General features: G+C 39.8%; 1 protein-coding gene and 1 non-coding gene across 3 annotated transcripts in view; both read right to left on the reverse strand.

The window, feature by feature from the left end:
- Positions 1-17,074, reverse strand: part of POLA1 (DNA polymerase alpha 1, catalytic subunit) — a 226,278-nt gene that overhangs the window by 183,235 nt on the left and 25,969 nt on the right. For both annotated transcript variants that reach the window (XM_048493186.1, XM_048493187.1), the window contains exons 20-25: positions 16,775-16,950; positions 14,962-15,091; positions 13,388-13,507; positions 8,328-8,427; positions 6,171-6,295; positions 3,514-3,663 (exon numbers count right to left, since the gene is read on the reverse strand). In XM_048493186.1, the coding sequence (XP_048349143.1) occupies positions 3,514-3,663; positions 6,171-6,295; positions 8,328-8,427; positions 13,388-13,507; positions 14,962-15,091; positions 16,775-16,950 (801 nt within the window). The remainder of the gene's footprint in view (positions 1-3,513; positions 3,664-6,170; positions 6,296-8,327; positions 8,428-13,387; positions 13,508-14,961; positions 15,092-16,774; positions 16,951-17,074) is intronic.
- On the reverse strand, positions 7,322-7,455 carry LOC125432275. The gene has a single exon (XR_007244449.1). It is a non-coding gene; the product is annotated as a small Cajal body-specific RNA 24 (non-coding RNA).

The raw sequence follows: 17,074 nt of genomic DNA on the forward strand, positions 1-17,074 counted from the left end.
AATGTGCTGCTTCTCATTTCCAAAAACAGACATGAAAAGCAAAATTGGTCCTTTGGGCAAGAAATGTTATTCCATATAGAGATGATATCTTGTCTTAAGCTATCTTAAGTTTTAAAAAAATTATGACGGCAGCTACCTATCATTTTATTTATTTATTTATGATTCCACTTATATACCGCCCTCCCCTGGAGGGCTCATCACTATTTTTGGTGCTGTAAATCTAACTTGTAAAATTCTATTTGGTTATTAGTACTTTGTCATCCTAATTAGAGGAATGAGATCATACTCAATCACAGCAGGAGAATTATATTCCATACTTTCTGACAACAGTAACTGGGAGAACAGCTTCCCTCATCTGGACCTCTTTGTGCCCCTAATCAATAACAATGTACAAAGATCCCTGTCCAAATTCCATCAGAAAAGGCAGGTGAGAGGGCACATTTTCAGCTACCTACCCAAAGAGACTCCTCAACACAAATCATCACCAGGGCACCCAACAGAGTCCAACTCTAGTCAACCATGCCTTTAGGGTATATTGATGACAGAAAGAGCAAGCAGCTGTGATATGTGATACCGCAGGCAGATGAGGCACAGAGAAAGGGTTTTATCAGCACCATTTTTAAAGCCACATTTGGTACAATGCTGAGGAGGCATTTTCAGCCATAAAGACAAAGTGAAAATCAGAAACATTTCTTCTTTAAATGTAGTTTATTCTTCACTAAAATGACTATTGATGAGAAAAATGATTACATCTCACCTCAAAAATATGATTAGGAAAAACCACAGAACAGAAATGGAGATCCTCTCTTTGTGGCAGCAAACACAGAACTGAAGGAGTAGGACCCCTCCTCTTAGTCATGCGATCATTTTGGTGGGAAAGAATCAGAGTAAGGATGTTTCTAGTCTACTAGAAAACTTTGGAAATTGTTTCCATGGCTGGCTTGTGCACAAGCAGTCCCAATTTGGGACTGCACAGAAACCATAACAATAAAATTTCAATACTCCACACAAGAATACATTCTTCAACTTATGGGAGTACGAAGTATTGCATTTACTGTGAGGGTTTTTTCTCATCAGCGGATTGAAAACTATCCTTCCCTTTCATATCTGGAGAAGGCATTGGAGAAAAACTACGTAGGTTGATACAAAGACTGAAGTTTATTTATCCTGTCCTTCAGATTTACGCTATCTTCTGTTGCATGTCTTCAGAGACAAGTCAGTCATCATCAATGACTGCTACACCACAGGTGGATTCATCTTCCTCAGAAGCTTGGCAAAGACATGAACTGAGAATGACCATTGGTAATTACCTGTGAAAGGGCCTTCTCCTCTGGGCATATGGAGGACAACTTGTGGTATGGGTGAGTGGTTTCCACTGTCCCATCGGGGAGGCAGGAAATGACTTTTTTCCCCTTCCTGGTGGGCGGAACCACCCCTTGTGGTCCAGTCAGGAAGACTCCAAAAAGCAGCAGCATGGTTTGAACACAGTAATGTATAAAAAACAACAATCAAACTGAAATTCAACAATAACACAGTGTAACATGGCTCCCCTTGGGGTCAGTGAGGCCAGCAAGAGGAACGGGGGCAGACATGCCTGAGGCGAAGGAAGGGATTGCCTGCAAGAGAATGCAAGCTATTAATAACCGTGGTCAGAGCCCATAGATGAAGGAATGGTGGAAGGAAGGATTGAACACCGACAGGGGGGGCAAGATGTCCTCCGTACGCCCAGAGGAGAAGGATCTTTCACGGGTAGATACCAATGGCCATTCTCCCCTGGGCTGGAGGACATCTTGTGGGACCTCCCAGAGCAGTGTCCCCCAGGTTGGGCGGGTCATCATTGTAGGAAGAGATAACATGCAGTAGCACCTTGCAGCCAAAAGAGGCATCAGCGAAGCTAAAGAGGTTGTTCTTGTAGTGTTTAATGAAGGTTGACAGTGAAGCAGACTGCCTTGCAGATTTCTTTTCTCATTTCCTGTCTCCCCAATGGGACGATGGGAACCACCCACAAGATGTCCTCCAGCCCAGGGGAGAAGGGGGTAGGCATCTCTTCAGGACAGTGGATGCCTTTGCAAAATATCTGCATATTCCCTGTCTCAGAAACAAGAAGTACAACTCATTCAAAAGATACCTTCCATTTTGTTGATGAGAAGAAACCCGCACAGTAAATCCAGTCTTCTGTTTCAATTATGTATTTATTTCATTTATACCCACTTTTCTCCCCAATAGGGATCCAAAGTAGCTAACAATTTTCTCCCCTGTTCTATTTTATTGTCAAGATGCTACCGGTAGAAGCTACAATATATTCCCAAATTCTATAAGGTACATCAAGAGGCACCGTAATATCCTCAGTTGGGGAGTGTACAAACAAAATTACTGACAGCCTTACTAGCATTTAATAAAGGTACAATCTGCAAACCTTCTAAAAGGCTAAACTGGAATATTTACATATTTTCAAACTATTAACTCAAAATTTAAATTAAAATACAATTTGAAGGCAGGTTACCAAAACTATTCTCAAGGAATGCAGTCAGTTCTACCACTCATGTAGAATGCAATGGATACCTTTACTGATGTAGTTATTTAAGTTCTAATATGCTTATTTTTCTTCTTTTATGCAACCAGCTACCAAATATCACACAGCATGATTTGTCTGAGTTTGGTACTCAGGACCACAAAATGTATCACAACTGTGGAAATTACTCTGCTGAACTCCACTCCTTTCTAACAAGGAGAGCTTCTACCCTATGGGCATTTAATAAATGCTTAAAGATAAATTTAAACAAATGCATCTATTGTTCTAAAAAGATGTTTTTGGGGCATTCTTAATTCATTAAGACGATGAATCTATGGTGAGGACACTGTAGAGGACATTTCTTATTACATAATGTTCTATTTTTAAGAAAGAAAAAGCTGCATTTGTTTGAATCTGCTCCTTTCTTGTTTTGACTTTTGATCGAGCCACAATTAAATTGAGTATTTACTTCAAAGCAGAAGGTCAACAGAGACGGTGACCTAATTTGCCCTAGGAGCAGATAGTCTAGAACAAATTAACCCACATACCCATGCAGCACACTGTTTTAAAGAAAATTGAATGTTTTGTTACTGCCGTTTTGTACATACATTTAACTTATTACCCACGGTCAAGGCAATGAGCTGACTGAAAAATTACAATCATAATCTCTCACCTTTCCTTCCATTAAAGCAAACACTCCCAATTTGCAGTCAAACTGAGGCATGACAGGCAAGGTATGCAGTAATAGGATGGTACAGTGGCTTGTGTGGGTCTAGGACCAAGAAAACCTAGATACAAATCCCCAATTACCACGTAACATAATAGTTATTAGATGACCCTGAGCCATCAATCATTCAACTAACCTATCTACCTGGGATGTTACAAAGATAAAATTGGCAAACAAAAAGAGAGAAAGAGAACCATGTGTGCCACTGTGCACTACTTGGAGGATAGGAGGGATAAAAACACATTAAATAAATATTCATTCTTGTTATATATACCTGCAAGTAGAGGTCAGAATTTAAGTCTGATTGTTTCATCAACTGCTTCACTTGGCGCCTTCGCTCAACTAGCTTCTTGATTTCTTTAGGTAAAATTCCCATTTCTAGGGATGAATCTGGTAATTCTGGAATTTCTTCTTGTTCTCCATCCTGTAAAATTATTGTCTGACAGTCATTCATCATTGACAACTTTTTTAAGGCATGAAGAAATGTCCATTAATTTACTCATTTTTGTATATTAGTAGCCACAGTATTCAGTACCAGGTGAAAGGCATGGGTCATTTATATAGGGCATCCATTAATGTCACAGAGATTAAGAACATCAACTGCAGAAATGCTTGCTTGAAGAGTTTTTTTTAATAGATAAAGCATCCACCTTGGCTATCAACACTTGCCCACCAGCCTCTACTGTAAATTTTGGGAAAGGGGATGCAGCAGGGAGGTCCAGCATGGAGCTTCCATAAGATTATAGTATCTCAACATTACAAGCCAGAAGAAAATTCTCAAAAACATCCTGAAATTGCATCACAGAAAGCCTGGAGCATCTGAGCTACCTGCAAAGCACCTTGCTCTTCATTACCACTAAGAATTAAGACCCTAAAAACAAAATGCTCTGTGTGCCGCCTTCCAAAGCAAGACTCAAAGTACACTTAAGTGAGAGAACATAGAACTTATTTAAGATCCCCAAAAGGAAATCTATAACTTTGAGACCAATGCAGGAACTTATGGGGAAAAAATTAATGGGGTAAATCTTCAGAAAGTTGTTCAGTCACTTACAGAGACAAATCAAACAAAAATCAATTAAAATTAAGTCAGTATTAATAAAATCCAAACGAAGAAAAATGCAGCATAAAATCCACATTAAGCCAATTCAACAGAAAGAATAATTAGGCAGCTATCAATAAATTGATTACATATAGGGGGCAGAAACACCACAGAAGACAAAATAATCAACAGAATGCCTGCGTGAAAGAAGTTTTTACCTGGCACCAGCCAACAACAACAACAAGAGGAGGAGTAGCTTGGATTTATATCCCCCCTTTCTCTCCTGTAGGAGACTCAAAGGGGCTTACAATCTCCTTGCCCTTTCCCCCTCCAACAAACACCCTGTGAGGTAGATGGGGCTGAGAGAGCTCCGAAAAGCTGTGACTAGCCCAAGGTCACCCAGCTGGCGTGTGTGGGAGTGCACAAGCTAATCTGAATTCCCCAGATAAGCTTCCACAGCTCAGGCGGCAGAGCAGGGAATCAAACCTGGTTCTCCAGATTAGAATGCACCTGCTCTTAACCACTACGCCACTGCTGCTCTCTACTGTAGCCAGGTTACAGTGGAGTGGGTACTGCACAGACTGTTACCATAAAAGGTCTGGTGTTTGGTTTCTACCCACCTTACCCAGAAGGGACATCACACAGAGCAAAGTCAGTCATAACTGACAAGGGTTTCATGCAAGAGAAGATATTTTAATTACTCTGCTTCTAGACCAAGTCAGGCAGAAATGGTTTAAAGGGCTGAGACAGCAGAATTGCTCATTTTAGAGTTAAGAATGCTGGCAAGTAGCTGAAATTTGGAGTTTCACAGTATAAGTGCCAAGACAATTATTCAGCCTGTCCTGTGAAAACTATGAAAATTCTTAGTTCTCTGGGTTCATATTTTTCATCCTGCACTATGACACAGAGGCTTGCTAAATGGTGTCCCTTAATGTTCATGGACAAATGGTAACAAAATAGACTAGTTCTTGAAGTTGCTTATACCCTAGACTGCTGCTTCTAGTAAGATCCTGGTCAAAAGATACTAACAGAGCAAACAACGCCATAAGGATTTAGCAACCATGGACTCCAGAACTTGGGAAGAGTGGTGGCAGCAGTTTCAGAATGATGTCTTCCTGTAACTTCTGAATGTTAGGCCCCTTCCGCACTCGCAAAATAATGCGTTTTCAAACCACTTTCACAACTGTTTGCAAGTGGATTTTGCTATTCCGCACAGCTTCAAAGAGCACTGAAAGCAGTTTGAAAGTGCATTATTCTGCATGTGCAGAATGAGCCTTAGCTACAATCTCTGAAGCATCTGACAGGTTCCTGTTGTTAAACAGCCGACTACAATGTTTGACATCTCAATGATGCATTCAGCCCATATGAGGTTCCATTCTACCCAAAACAGAAACCACGCTATGTGCATCACAAAAGATAATACCTGCTTGTCTTACAGCGCAGTTCTAAGGACTCGTGATAAATTAAAGTGTCATGAGCACAAGCACTTTTTACATTTGCAGGACCATCCCACTCCATGTCCCCATGTGCTAACTATGGTTACCAGATATCCATCTACAAAGACACTGAAATGCCTCTTTGCCAGGGATTTTGAGAAGGGGGAAGAGATTTGAGGTTTGCTATTTTACTTTGGTTTTAATTTTTTTAATTGTTGTTGTAAGCTGCCCCAGACCAAGAAAAGTAGGGATACAAATATTTTAATAAAAACCAAGAAACAACCCAAGAAAAACTGATCAAACACTAAAAAAGTATATGAAAAACATTAGAACATTTTCACCATCACCAAAATAATATGCTACAGCAAAAGCTAACATAATCCAGTCAAAGCCAACTCATATGAATTAAATTGTTGTAAATCAAATATTAAAGTGATTTTCAAACTGAATACCTACATCTGCCTTTTTTTGCATATCAGAAGATACCCTTTGAACTGTCGTGAAACATATGTTAAACTCTTGGATAATTGAAGGGTACAAGCTATTGAAGTCAAGGAGCAGAATGAACTTGTCATAAAAGCCTAAAATAATAATAAAAAAATTCAAGTTACAATGATTACTGCACAATATACACCTGGACAAGTACATCAATCTATAATGTAGAAGAACTGGGAATTGATAAGTTGGCTGATTTTACATGAAAGGAGAAACTTGTAGTGACATCATAAACAATAGTTTACATTGGTTCAGCCTGTTTATCCATGGGTCCACTCAAGAGTTGCAGTCCAGATTAAAATAGTATTTCAAAATATTAAAAACCAGTCAATATTACATGAATCAGTAGACATGTATGCTTTGAGCATACATTCCCTTCGAGTTTGATTCTTAGTTACACATGTGTTTTCCCCCCATTGGCGGTCACCTCGCTCTCAGATCAGAGAATCCCCAGTTTCCAAAACCTCTTTAAGTGCAACTTTTTTCTCCATGCATTAAGATTTCCTTGTTTTTTCTCACACCTCCATGCCTTCCCTCACCAATTGCAGGTGGGCAGCAATTCCTGCCACTCCACTTCCCACCTCCCATGCTTCCTCCATCTCTAGAATGAACATTTAAGTTGGGTTCCTTTTTTAAAAAAAATCTGTGCTGTTCAGCTATAGTCAATGAACCCATGGAAACTGACAAGGCGGGGGGGGGGGGTTAAACCAGATGGTCCCAGGAGGAGAGGGAAGGTGGGAACGCTTTATGCGGAACACATGGGAGATTGTGGCTGGTCACCCCACACATACACCAACTACCACCACCATAATTAGAAGACTTCAGAGGGTGCCTGCAAAAGAGTCTGAAAGTGGGAAGATCTCCTATCCAGAAAACTACTGATAAATCAGATACGCCAAAAACAAAACAAAAAAAGACAGGGAACCTCCAAAAATGTATGATGACAAGAAAGAAGGATGGCAAAATGGCAAATCAGCCATGATAGAGGTTAAAGACACAGGGGGGAAAGGAGCTTGCACACACAAAGAAAATCATTTCAAAGCAAAAATTGCGAAGTGGCTGCTTTTCAGCCATGCAGTAAGTGTTACATGCATAAAGGGCCAATGACTCAGTTTTGTCAGAAGTGGAACGATCCAGCCCTGTGAAACTATCCAGGGTTGAACAGAAAGCTCCTGTGTTACTATAGGATACTTATTTTACAGTTATCACCACAAAAATGCGACACTGAAAATTTTTCAAGCATCCACCAATTAGATACTACAAAGAAAGAGATTTTTAAATATGTACCATGATCCCAAAAACAGTGCCTACAAGCAAACTATGAAACTATCAGTTTTTGTGTGTGACACATACAGCAATACATTGTACAAATATGAATTCTGCACATCACTAACTACCTCTGACTTCTAAATTAATTGGAATGTTTTCAGATAAAATGGCAAGCAGGGACTATATCACTAAACTAGCTTCCCCATTGTCCCCCAAAGCAAAGTGTTTAATTTTTTATAGCTACAAGTTCATGAATGATTTAAGATATATTTTAGAGTCAGCTGCTATTCTAAATACCATGCAAGAGGGTTTTTTACTCATCCACGAAGAAAATCTTCACAACAGAATGCAATGGAATGCAAACTCAAAAAGTTATCCTTTCCAGAATTTCATTACCATTATATTTATCTACCTTTTTATAATCAACTGAACACACCAATTTCTCTTCATTTTATATTCCATGTGCATTTTAGATATGCCATCTACAAATGTGTACACAGTTTCTCATTCCATGTGCTCCACTGATATATGAAAACGTATTTCTATGCAACAGCTCAATTAGGTCTAAATACTGCAAGCATGCATTTTACTCCTCTACATTCACTTGAGGATACAGTATTCACTCAATTAATGTTAATGTCTTTTTATGTATTTTCAAAACTGAAACAGCAACAGCATTTTTATAACACATAGCACTGCTTCAGTGCTCTGCCTGTGAGACTCCCATTAGTAAAGTATTTACACCTACAAAGAAACGTTTGAACTAATAGAAGGGCTTGCTTTGAAGTAGTTTAGTTTATCTCTTCATTACCTATGACTTAAATCTACGATGGAACTGACAAGTCTTACCGATTTTTGGTTCCAAAACTAGACCTCCAGAATATGCTGCCTTCTTTCGCCCAATCTTTGCTTTATTCTGATCACCTTCAAAATCTTCATCTTCATCCAACTATTCAAAACATGAAACATGACCAAGTTTTTTTAAAATAACTATGATGAAAACAGAACCTTGGATACTCACTGTGAAGGTTCTCTGAGGCCAGGAGGGCGTCTTCACATATGGTTATTCCCGCCTATTCCTCTGGGAGGCAGGACTAATTCTAAACTTCCTTTAGTTGACCCTCTATTGGCCCCAGGAACAACAGTTTAACTATGAGCAAGAGAGCTCATTGAACAGAAACAGAAACCGGAAACTAGTTAAAATGCCACATAACCAGAAAAAAACACAGAAATAGGATAGAATGTAGCCTAGGGAACCAATAAAGGAACCTTTTTGTTTTTGTTCTCAACCAAAGTCTTACCAAGTTCCTCCCCAAAAAGCCTCTCCCCTTTAAAGGGATATGCTAGCAGGATAGATTTGGAATGCAGTGGTTCTCCTAAGCCATAGGGCTCTCCTGGAAGCAGTGGTTACTGCCATGGACCGGGCCAAGAATGTCATAATATCAATGGAACCAAGTTTACCCCTTCCTGAAGCCTCTTATTTTCTGGGGGAATAAGCTGGGTAAGTTTCCTGGCCCAGACAATTGAGGCCTTGGAGATGATGGCTGTGATGAACAGGACAGAAGCTTCACAAACTTTCTTGGTAGCAACTTCACCTTCTTATCTAATGGGTCCTGAACATTACATTTCCCATCAACAGAAAAGAGATGTGAGGACTGAAGAGTGGCTACATGGATTAAGGGAGATTCTAACATATCCATGGCCTGGATGTCTAGGTCATAAAGTTTTTTTGCAATTGCAGGGGGCTGTTTAATTGCCATGGGTTTCTTCCATTCCATCCTGACCATGGTATCAAAAAATTCTGGGAACAGAGAGACCTTTTCAGAGCTGGTGAACCTAGGGAAGAATTCCTTTGGGACCTTTGGTTTGGATTTGGGTTCCCTTTCTTCCTTGATTGAGTCTGATTACTCAGAGAGATCAAGAACCATGATGGCCCTGGAAAGAAAGGAATGAAAGTCATCAGCACTGAAGATGTGAGGAGGGGAGGAATCAGCCTTTTTCTCTTCTTCCTCCTCAGAGAAGAACTCTTCCTCTTCCCATCAGGCTGAGAACCCAGAAGCTGAGTGAGTGACTCTGGATGCTCCCACAGTGAGGTTAGTGCTCATGGCCTTCAAGGCAGCCTATGTAAATCATGGACAGGGAGCAAGCTCTGGAGATGGGGAGGCCTCCCCCTGTTCAGATAACAGTGAGAAGGTTGGAGACATGCTATGGGGGTAGGGGGAGAAGGGAACCAATTTGTAGGGGGGGAACTGCTGGAAGCGAAGGAACTCATCTTGCACAGAATTTTGCATCTCTTCCCTTAGGGGCCAATAAAATTGGCTACCCGTTTGCTGTGAAATATGGCTGCCCTCTCACAGGTCGAAAGCAAACAACAAGGTAGAAAAAAGAGGTTTACTAGGTTATAAAAGAAGAAGAAAGAGGTTTAATCGATATATATAAAAATCTATCAGTGCGTTTTTCTGCTGACAGGTAATCTCCCAAACTACTGGACCGATTGCTTTGAAATTTTGAAACAAACACACAACGTCACATTCGTGTGCGGACAGGTTTCCATACTGTTTCCACACCTCCTGTTGTGTACATGTCACAACTGTGCCAGTTATTGTGTACATGCCACACATGTGACAGTTGGAACCACAGTTCTGTTCCGCATCAGCGCCATCTGCTGGCCTTCAAAGCAACACCCTGTGATACAAAGGAACCAACCATGCCTTCCTTGAAAACCACTGCTTTATGGAGTGAAAGGAATGGGGCCCTCCATCTGGACATGACCCACCCACCCTAGCGGAGGAAGGGGAAGGTGAGGGAGGGTCCGGGGGTTTGCTGGACCAAACGCTCTGAAATTTGAACACAACGTAGCTCATGCCTCCCAGCGTGTTTTACACTAGATAATTCGCCTACAAGGGAAGGGAATGAAAGGGACAGGACCAGCCATCTGCACATGGTCCACCCATCCTAGCAGAGGGAGGGACCAGCCGGGTTGACATGCAAGGGAATGGGAGAGAGGGAGTGGAGTGAGGGGGCCCTTGCCCCTCCCCTCCCTTGCAAGCATTGTACAATGACACATGTTCGAACCGTTTGCTTCCCCTTTTCTTTCCTTTCCACTTCACCAGACTCAGCCACAGCAACGCGTGGCCGGGCCCGCTAGTAGGATATAAAGAAGGAGGAAGAAAAAAAGAAAAAAAGGTTTAATAGGATATAAAGGTTGAGGATTCAAAAGAGAAGACAGAGTCTTTCTCTAAGCTGAATTCCCATGCAAGGCAGGAACTAAACTGAGTTCCTGGGGCCAAAAGAGAGCCAACTACAGGAAGTTTAGAATTAGTCCTGCCTCCCAGAGGAACAGGCAGGAATAACCATCTGTGAAGATGCCCTCTACCTCAGAGAGAGAACCTACTTACAAATCATTTATTTTTCTAAAATAAGGAAGTTCAGTAATCACAAATGCTATACTAGAGAGGAAAATTGTTCATTCATGTTGAACATTTTATTTTAAACTCACTGGATAAAAGAAGTCTATATAATAGAGATACCATATGAAAATAATTCTCAGTGACAAGGTATGTGAAAGCATGGAGCTAGAAACATTAACAATGCTTGTTCCTTTACACTACTCATAAAAATGTATAAATAGTAAGGCTGTAATTCTGTATACAACTGCCTACGAGTAAGTCTCAGTAAATACATGCTGTTTGACTTTCTGCTGAAAGACCATGCACAAGATAGAAAGTATCATAAGACAAAGAAATTTGGGACAGAACATACAAAAATTGATATGTAAGCTTACCATCTTTCCATGTGAGAATACTGTATAGGCAAAGTTATGAATAATGTGGAAGTGATTGCTAAAGTATTACAACCTAGATGCTTAAGATATTGGGGAAAACAAACCTATTATTATGAACACATTTTAAAAGTTCAATACCAATATGTCAGCTTCACCCTATTTTCCCTTAGGAGTAAGGAACATGGCATATTATTAGCTAAGAAGAATGGGCCCTAGGACAGACTGGCATGCGAAAATCATTAGTCATGGCTTAGCTGTTATATTTTGGAGCTGGGATAAAATATATATCCCTGGGTGAGTGGAAGATATTTCTCCACATACTTATTGGAGAGGATTCCTGTCTTACGTCTATATCACCTAAAAGCTTCTTCAGATGATTACAGGACACTCAAGAGAAGTACGGCATAGAGGAGGCTACAACCAGGGGAAGGGGGAGAAAAAAAATCAGTATGTGAAAGCACTTGATTTTTTTCTCCCAAGAGTTTTTTCAGCATTCTCTCCCAGATGGCTTGATTCCCCAGCTCACAAAATAAACTTAATGGAATAGCTCTATCCAAAGCCAAGAATGCACATATTAATCTCTTCCACCCAGTTCAAGAGATATTTGTTTTTAATTGGTGCCATAAGGACCATGAATCACTTGTTCCCTCTTATAGCCTCGTAAGAAATTAGCTGCTTGTTAATTTGAACGCTCATACATTGTTTCATACACACACAAGGCAAATACACTTTTTACAACCCATATTCTATGTAGGCAGATATGCCATGAATTCTGCCACACATTCTTATTTTTAAGCCTATATTTGTTTCCCTTCTATGTTCGGCCACCCCTTTGGTCCACCAAGCAACTGTTCTTTTGAAACATGAGAGCAAATCATGTTAAATCAGCAGTCTGCTTATATATACACTCAGACCAGTTCACACTGCATGTTTGAACTGTCTAAAATTCATTTTCAAGGCTCTTTTGCCAGTTTCAGGGGAAAGTGTGTGTGTGAAAGTGTGCCAAAGGAAATCCTCAAAACATGAAATGCAGCATTGGCAGCCCAATTCAGTTCCTGGAGGCAGTGGGGACAGTGCTGCTGTCATGTTGCCCCCCGCCTCCAGAGGGCTTCCAGGCAGCACAAGGAGGCAGCAGAAGCTGGACAGTCCCTGGCCTCATGAAAACACTCCATAGGGAAAACACAATTACTAAGAAGTCTTCCTTTGTGCCAGTTTTCTTGGGGTCACAGCCCAGTGGGAGCTGATTAATGTCGGCTCCATCTCCAGGAATGCCCCAAGTTGCGCCAGCCTCCACATTAGGCTGATGCAACTCTAGAAATGGTGGCTGGAAGCCAGTTGGGTGCTGTAGAGCTGAGCGTAGCTCTGCGATGTCTGCTCACTTCCTGATCTGTCCTTCGGCCTGTGTTATGTATCACTTACGCTAGACAAAAGGCCAAATGGGTTGGTGCAAGTCTGCGCACTGACTCCAGTGGCTGTTCAGTGTCCCCTTCTGGATTGGGCTGCCCAGATTTCAGAACATTTTATTCTTGGCATCTATCCAAAACCTTGTAAGAAGTTATATGTATGCTATCTTTATTTAAACTAAAAAATTATATGATAACATTTTCAAACATTCATGATGGAAGAAGACAGAGACAGTGGGATAAACTAAATAAAATATTATAGTACAAAATACAAAGTGGCAGAGTAGGCTATCAAAACAGATATGATTCTGTGTTTCATTCTGTTATCTGAAAGCTACTTTTCAGCAACAGTCTCAGTTAATCTTGGATTAAAACTTAACAATAAAACTGTGCAGTTTTTTAAAGGTAGAGACTGAAACTGATTTTTACATCTGCCCATCTCAGGATGTAATTTTCACAAATTTTATCTAATTCAGTATTAAGAGGGGTTATAATTATGCAGCGACCCACAATATAACAAAACAATCAGTTGAAGCATCATGCAGAAAAGAAGAATTGACAGAGCAAAGCATCTAACATGAGTGAGCATCCTGGTTTCTAAGACAGCAATCTGTGATGAAATTCTTGTGTAACAAAACAAAACATAAACTTTTGAACCCCATGGAAAAAGACAGCAGTGTTTGCCAGAATTTTACATATCAAGAGAGATAGGGAGATCTCACCTGTTTCTGTTGAGGCTTTTTAAAAAGCTGCTTATCAGGCACAATGAAATCTTTTTCATAAAAAGCATGAAGGAGCAAGAACTCATTACGCTCAGCTCGACCACCCATCAGTGTCCTTGACTTCAGGAAAGAGAACAGCCACACACACCGTTACCAACAGAAATCAGAAGACTAACAATAATAAAGACAACAGTATTTCCTAAATTCTATTAATTCAGAGAATTCTCAGATCAGTTTAGGAAGCGAGACCATATTAATCAACATTTTGTAATTGGAAAACAAACACTATAAACTGGGATACTTCAAAACCACCTTTTTGGATTCCCTTTTTTTCATTTATATGACCTTCAAACCTCTATAAAATGTTAAAACAGCATCCAAGTAGGATTAAAATGTTCTGCATGTGCACAATGGCACTGCATTCTCTATCCCATGGGTGTCCAACTCTGGTGCCCCAGATGTTCATGGACTATGATTCCCATCAGTCCTGGCCCAGCAGGAGCTCATGGGAATCATAGTCCATGAACAACTGGGGCGCCAGAGTTGGACACCCCTGCTCTAGCCCTATCTTCCATCTGTGCTATGTGTAAAGGGTTATAGCTAAAAAAAAAAGTCTTTCAATCCTGCTGAGGGAGGGGTAGGAAAAACACGTGTTGAATCTCTGTTTCTCATGTTGCCTGACTGACTCAATGTCATCAAGTCAAAAGTATAAATACATGCCTGTCCTACTCTTCTTTTCTCCCTCCTACACAAGAATGGAAATGAAATCTCAACTTAAGTAGAGGTGGTTTTCTTGCATTCTCAGTCTCACAGGGATGGAGGAAGCTGAACTGTTGTCTATAATGTCCCTGTTGTCTATAATTTTCAAAGCTAAGTATGTTTATTTGTACTTAACTGGCTCACTCCAGTCAATTCTGACCATTCACCAGCATGAAGAATGCAGCTGGTAGTGCAGACAGAAAAAAGTAGCACGCAATGTAATTCCAAAATGTAGTACTACCCTACTGCAGTGAAATCCAACAGGAGTCTTGTGGAACATTAAAGACTAAGATCCACTTTTCATATAGAGTCAATTTTTTCACATGGTATACTGCTATGTGCTGCTATGTGTAGTCGGCTTTAAATGATGCGACATTCACCCATGATGATTACTAAAGCAAGCCAGCAATCTGGGATCATACACAAACAGTACTCTCCAGCCATCGTACTGACCACAACTGCTCCTAACATGCAAGCTACTCAGAACAGTACTGCCTTTCAATTCCAAGCAAATTATCAAAGGGATCATGAGTGCTTGACTCAACACAACACAGACATTGCAAGTAAGATAAGTTTGAATGCCAATTGCATTTTCTACCTTCACAGCCTCCTTGATTAGAAAATCACCTCTATTGTAAAGGAAATATGATACCTAGACCACACTAACATGTTTTATTATGAACTGCATTATATGCATGTCATTTTAAAGAGGGAATCAACATTTTCACTAAATAAAATTTCTACACTTGATCTTAGCCAAATGCAAATCCAATACAATAAATGAGTTGGTAAGTCACAAAAAAGTTTAGATTTACCATAACATTCCCAGCAATATTTGTGATCTGTAGGGCTAGTGGAAGAACATTAAGCTCGCACATGATTTGTAAAATGTACTTGGCATCAGTCCAGGTGTTTTCCAGCATATAAAGCAAGCGATGAGAATCACTATGAAAAGAGGACATTTCTTAATAAATTTTGAAAATAAACAATTTTAAAGTACCAAGACACACCCATAAAGTTACAGCTCATTAGCAATTTCCAATTAAGCAAATTTAAGATACAACTGGCCCCATTTAACCACAAACACTTACAGCAATTTCTACTGCTAGGGTTTTACTTCCATGTGGATTGAGACAGGTTTCAAGACATTCAGTATTCATTTAGAACTGTAATTACTTCAAAGGCTTCACACAACAAAGCATATTGTAAGCAAACAGTCTACTCTTGACTGAGATACAAATCAACACACCCTTCTAGCCACCTCTAGCTCTAACAGTGAGCCTGCAGGCAAAGACTATTCTGTTTGTAATACAGTACTACATCTAAATCAATGTTACTAATGATCCGGACAACCATATTTAGGCCTGGCAAAGAGGCTTCTCTTGCTACAGAAGCTGTCCTTCTTCAGCTCACCCACAGTACATGTTGATAGCAATTATGTAGGATTTCATTTTTTTTAAAGCAAGTAGATGATTATGTCTAAGTTTAAGGCTTGGGCAAAAACTCTTGGGCAAAAACTCTGCCATCATCATCTCATATGTAAATAATACATTTTACTGGAGCATAGAACCTAAATACATTTTACTGGAACATAGAACCATGCCATTCAACAACACAAGGCCACAGAGAAAACACAAAAGTATTTTCTTGTATCCCTTAATCACTGTAATAACAGACCTTCATTGACCAGACAGTTCTCCATGAGTTAGGCTCCACTAGCTCTCTTGACTAAAATCTGTTTTCAGAACACATAAAGAAACTTCACACCTTCAAAATTATATAGCGTACATTTCCCTTATTGTAAAATAAGTAACTCCAAGGTAAGCCCCTTCATGTTTATATTCAAAGATGTTCTTCCCTACATCTTTTCAACTGAGCCCTTCGGGGGAGGGCAGGTTACCAAGTGTGATGCAATAAATAAATAATAAAATAAATAAGCTCTGAATATGGACAACTCCAAGATGTCATTGCCTTCTTCCAGAATATCAGCACTTTCCCCATCACTACTAGACAAGAATCAACTTCACATCCAAAATTTAGATGTATGCTCGTTACATTCAAATGGCAGTGACAGTTCACAATTGTCTTTTTTCCTTCAGAAATATTTCCTTCAAAAATCAAATGAATGCAGATATGATTTTCTTTCTTTTTTTAATTCCTCAAGTCAGAATGATCGCTAAGTTTGCAATGATTATTCCATTCATACCTTAACTTGAAACCATCTTTAGCAATATCCTCAACATTATCACTGAAAGAATCTCAGATAATGGGTGCTAGAAAAGACCATTCTCTGCCCAAGAGATTCTAGAAGGCTGCTACCAAATCACAGCAGACAATACTGAGCCAGATGAATCATGGTCTGACTTGGTGCTAAGCAGCTTCATATATTTGACTTAACTCCCCTCAAACACAGTAACGAAAAAACCAAATTGTATCCTTGAGAAATGTCAAAGTCTCCTGATCTTCAGCTTCAAAGCTGGATTTGTAGCCTTTCCAATTCTTTTGCTTTACTAGTATTTTATTGACCGCTTGACTGACATGCCAGTATCTATTTTGCCAAATGTTAATAAAAATTCTGTGTAGTAAAGGATCGTATATTTTTCATAACAAAAATATTTAACAGCATACCTGTACATATTTCTTATTTCTTCAGATGGAATTGTCACTCTTTCAGTTTTCAGAACCTGACTGACCAGTTCAGACAAATGGTAACTCTTGCAACGAATCAACTCCTTTGCCGAAATTTCTACATCACAAATCATTCGACCACAAGCTGCATTTCTTTCAGCAAACCCACTACGACCCTTCATAGTCAAGAAAAGGAGAAACATCTTCAGCACCTTTTCCCATTCAAGAGTTCTATTCTGACTTTTTAACAAAATACACGTAAGGAGTTCTCTTTCCTGTATGTTTGTTTACAAGTAACCT

The sequence above is a fragment of the Sphaerodactylus townsendi genome, linkage group LG04 (assembly GCF_021028975.2).
Source record: "Sphaerodactylus townsendi isolate TG3544 linkage group LG04, MPM_Stown_v2.3, whole genome shotgun sequence".
NCBI lineage: Eukaryota > Metazoa > Chordata > Lepidosauria > Squamata > Sphaerodactylidae > Sphaerodactylus > Sphaerodactylus townsendi.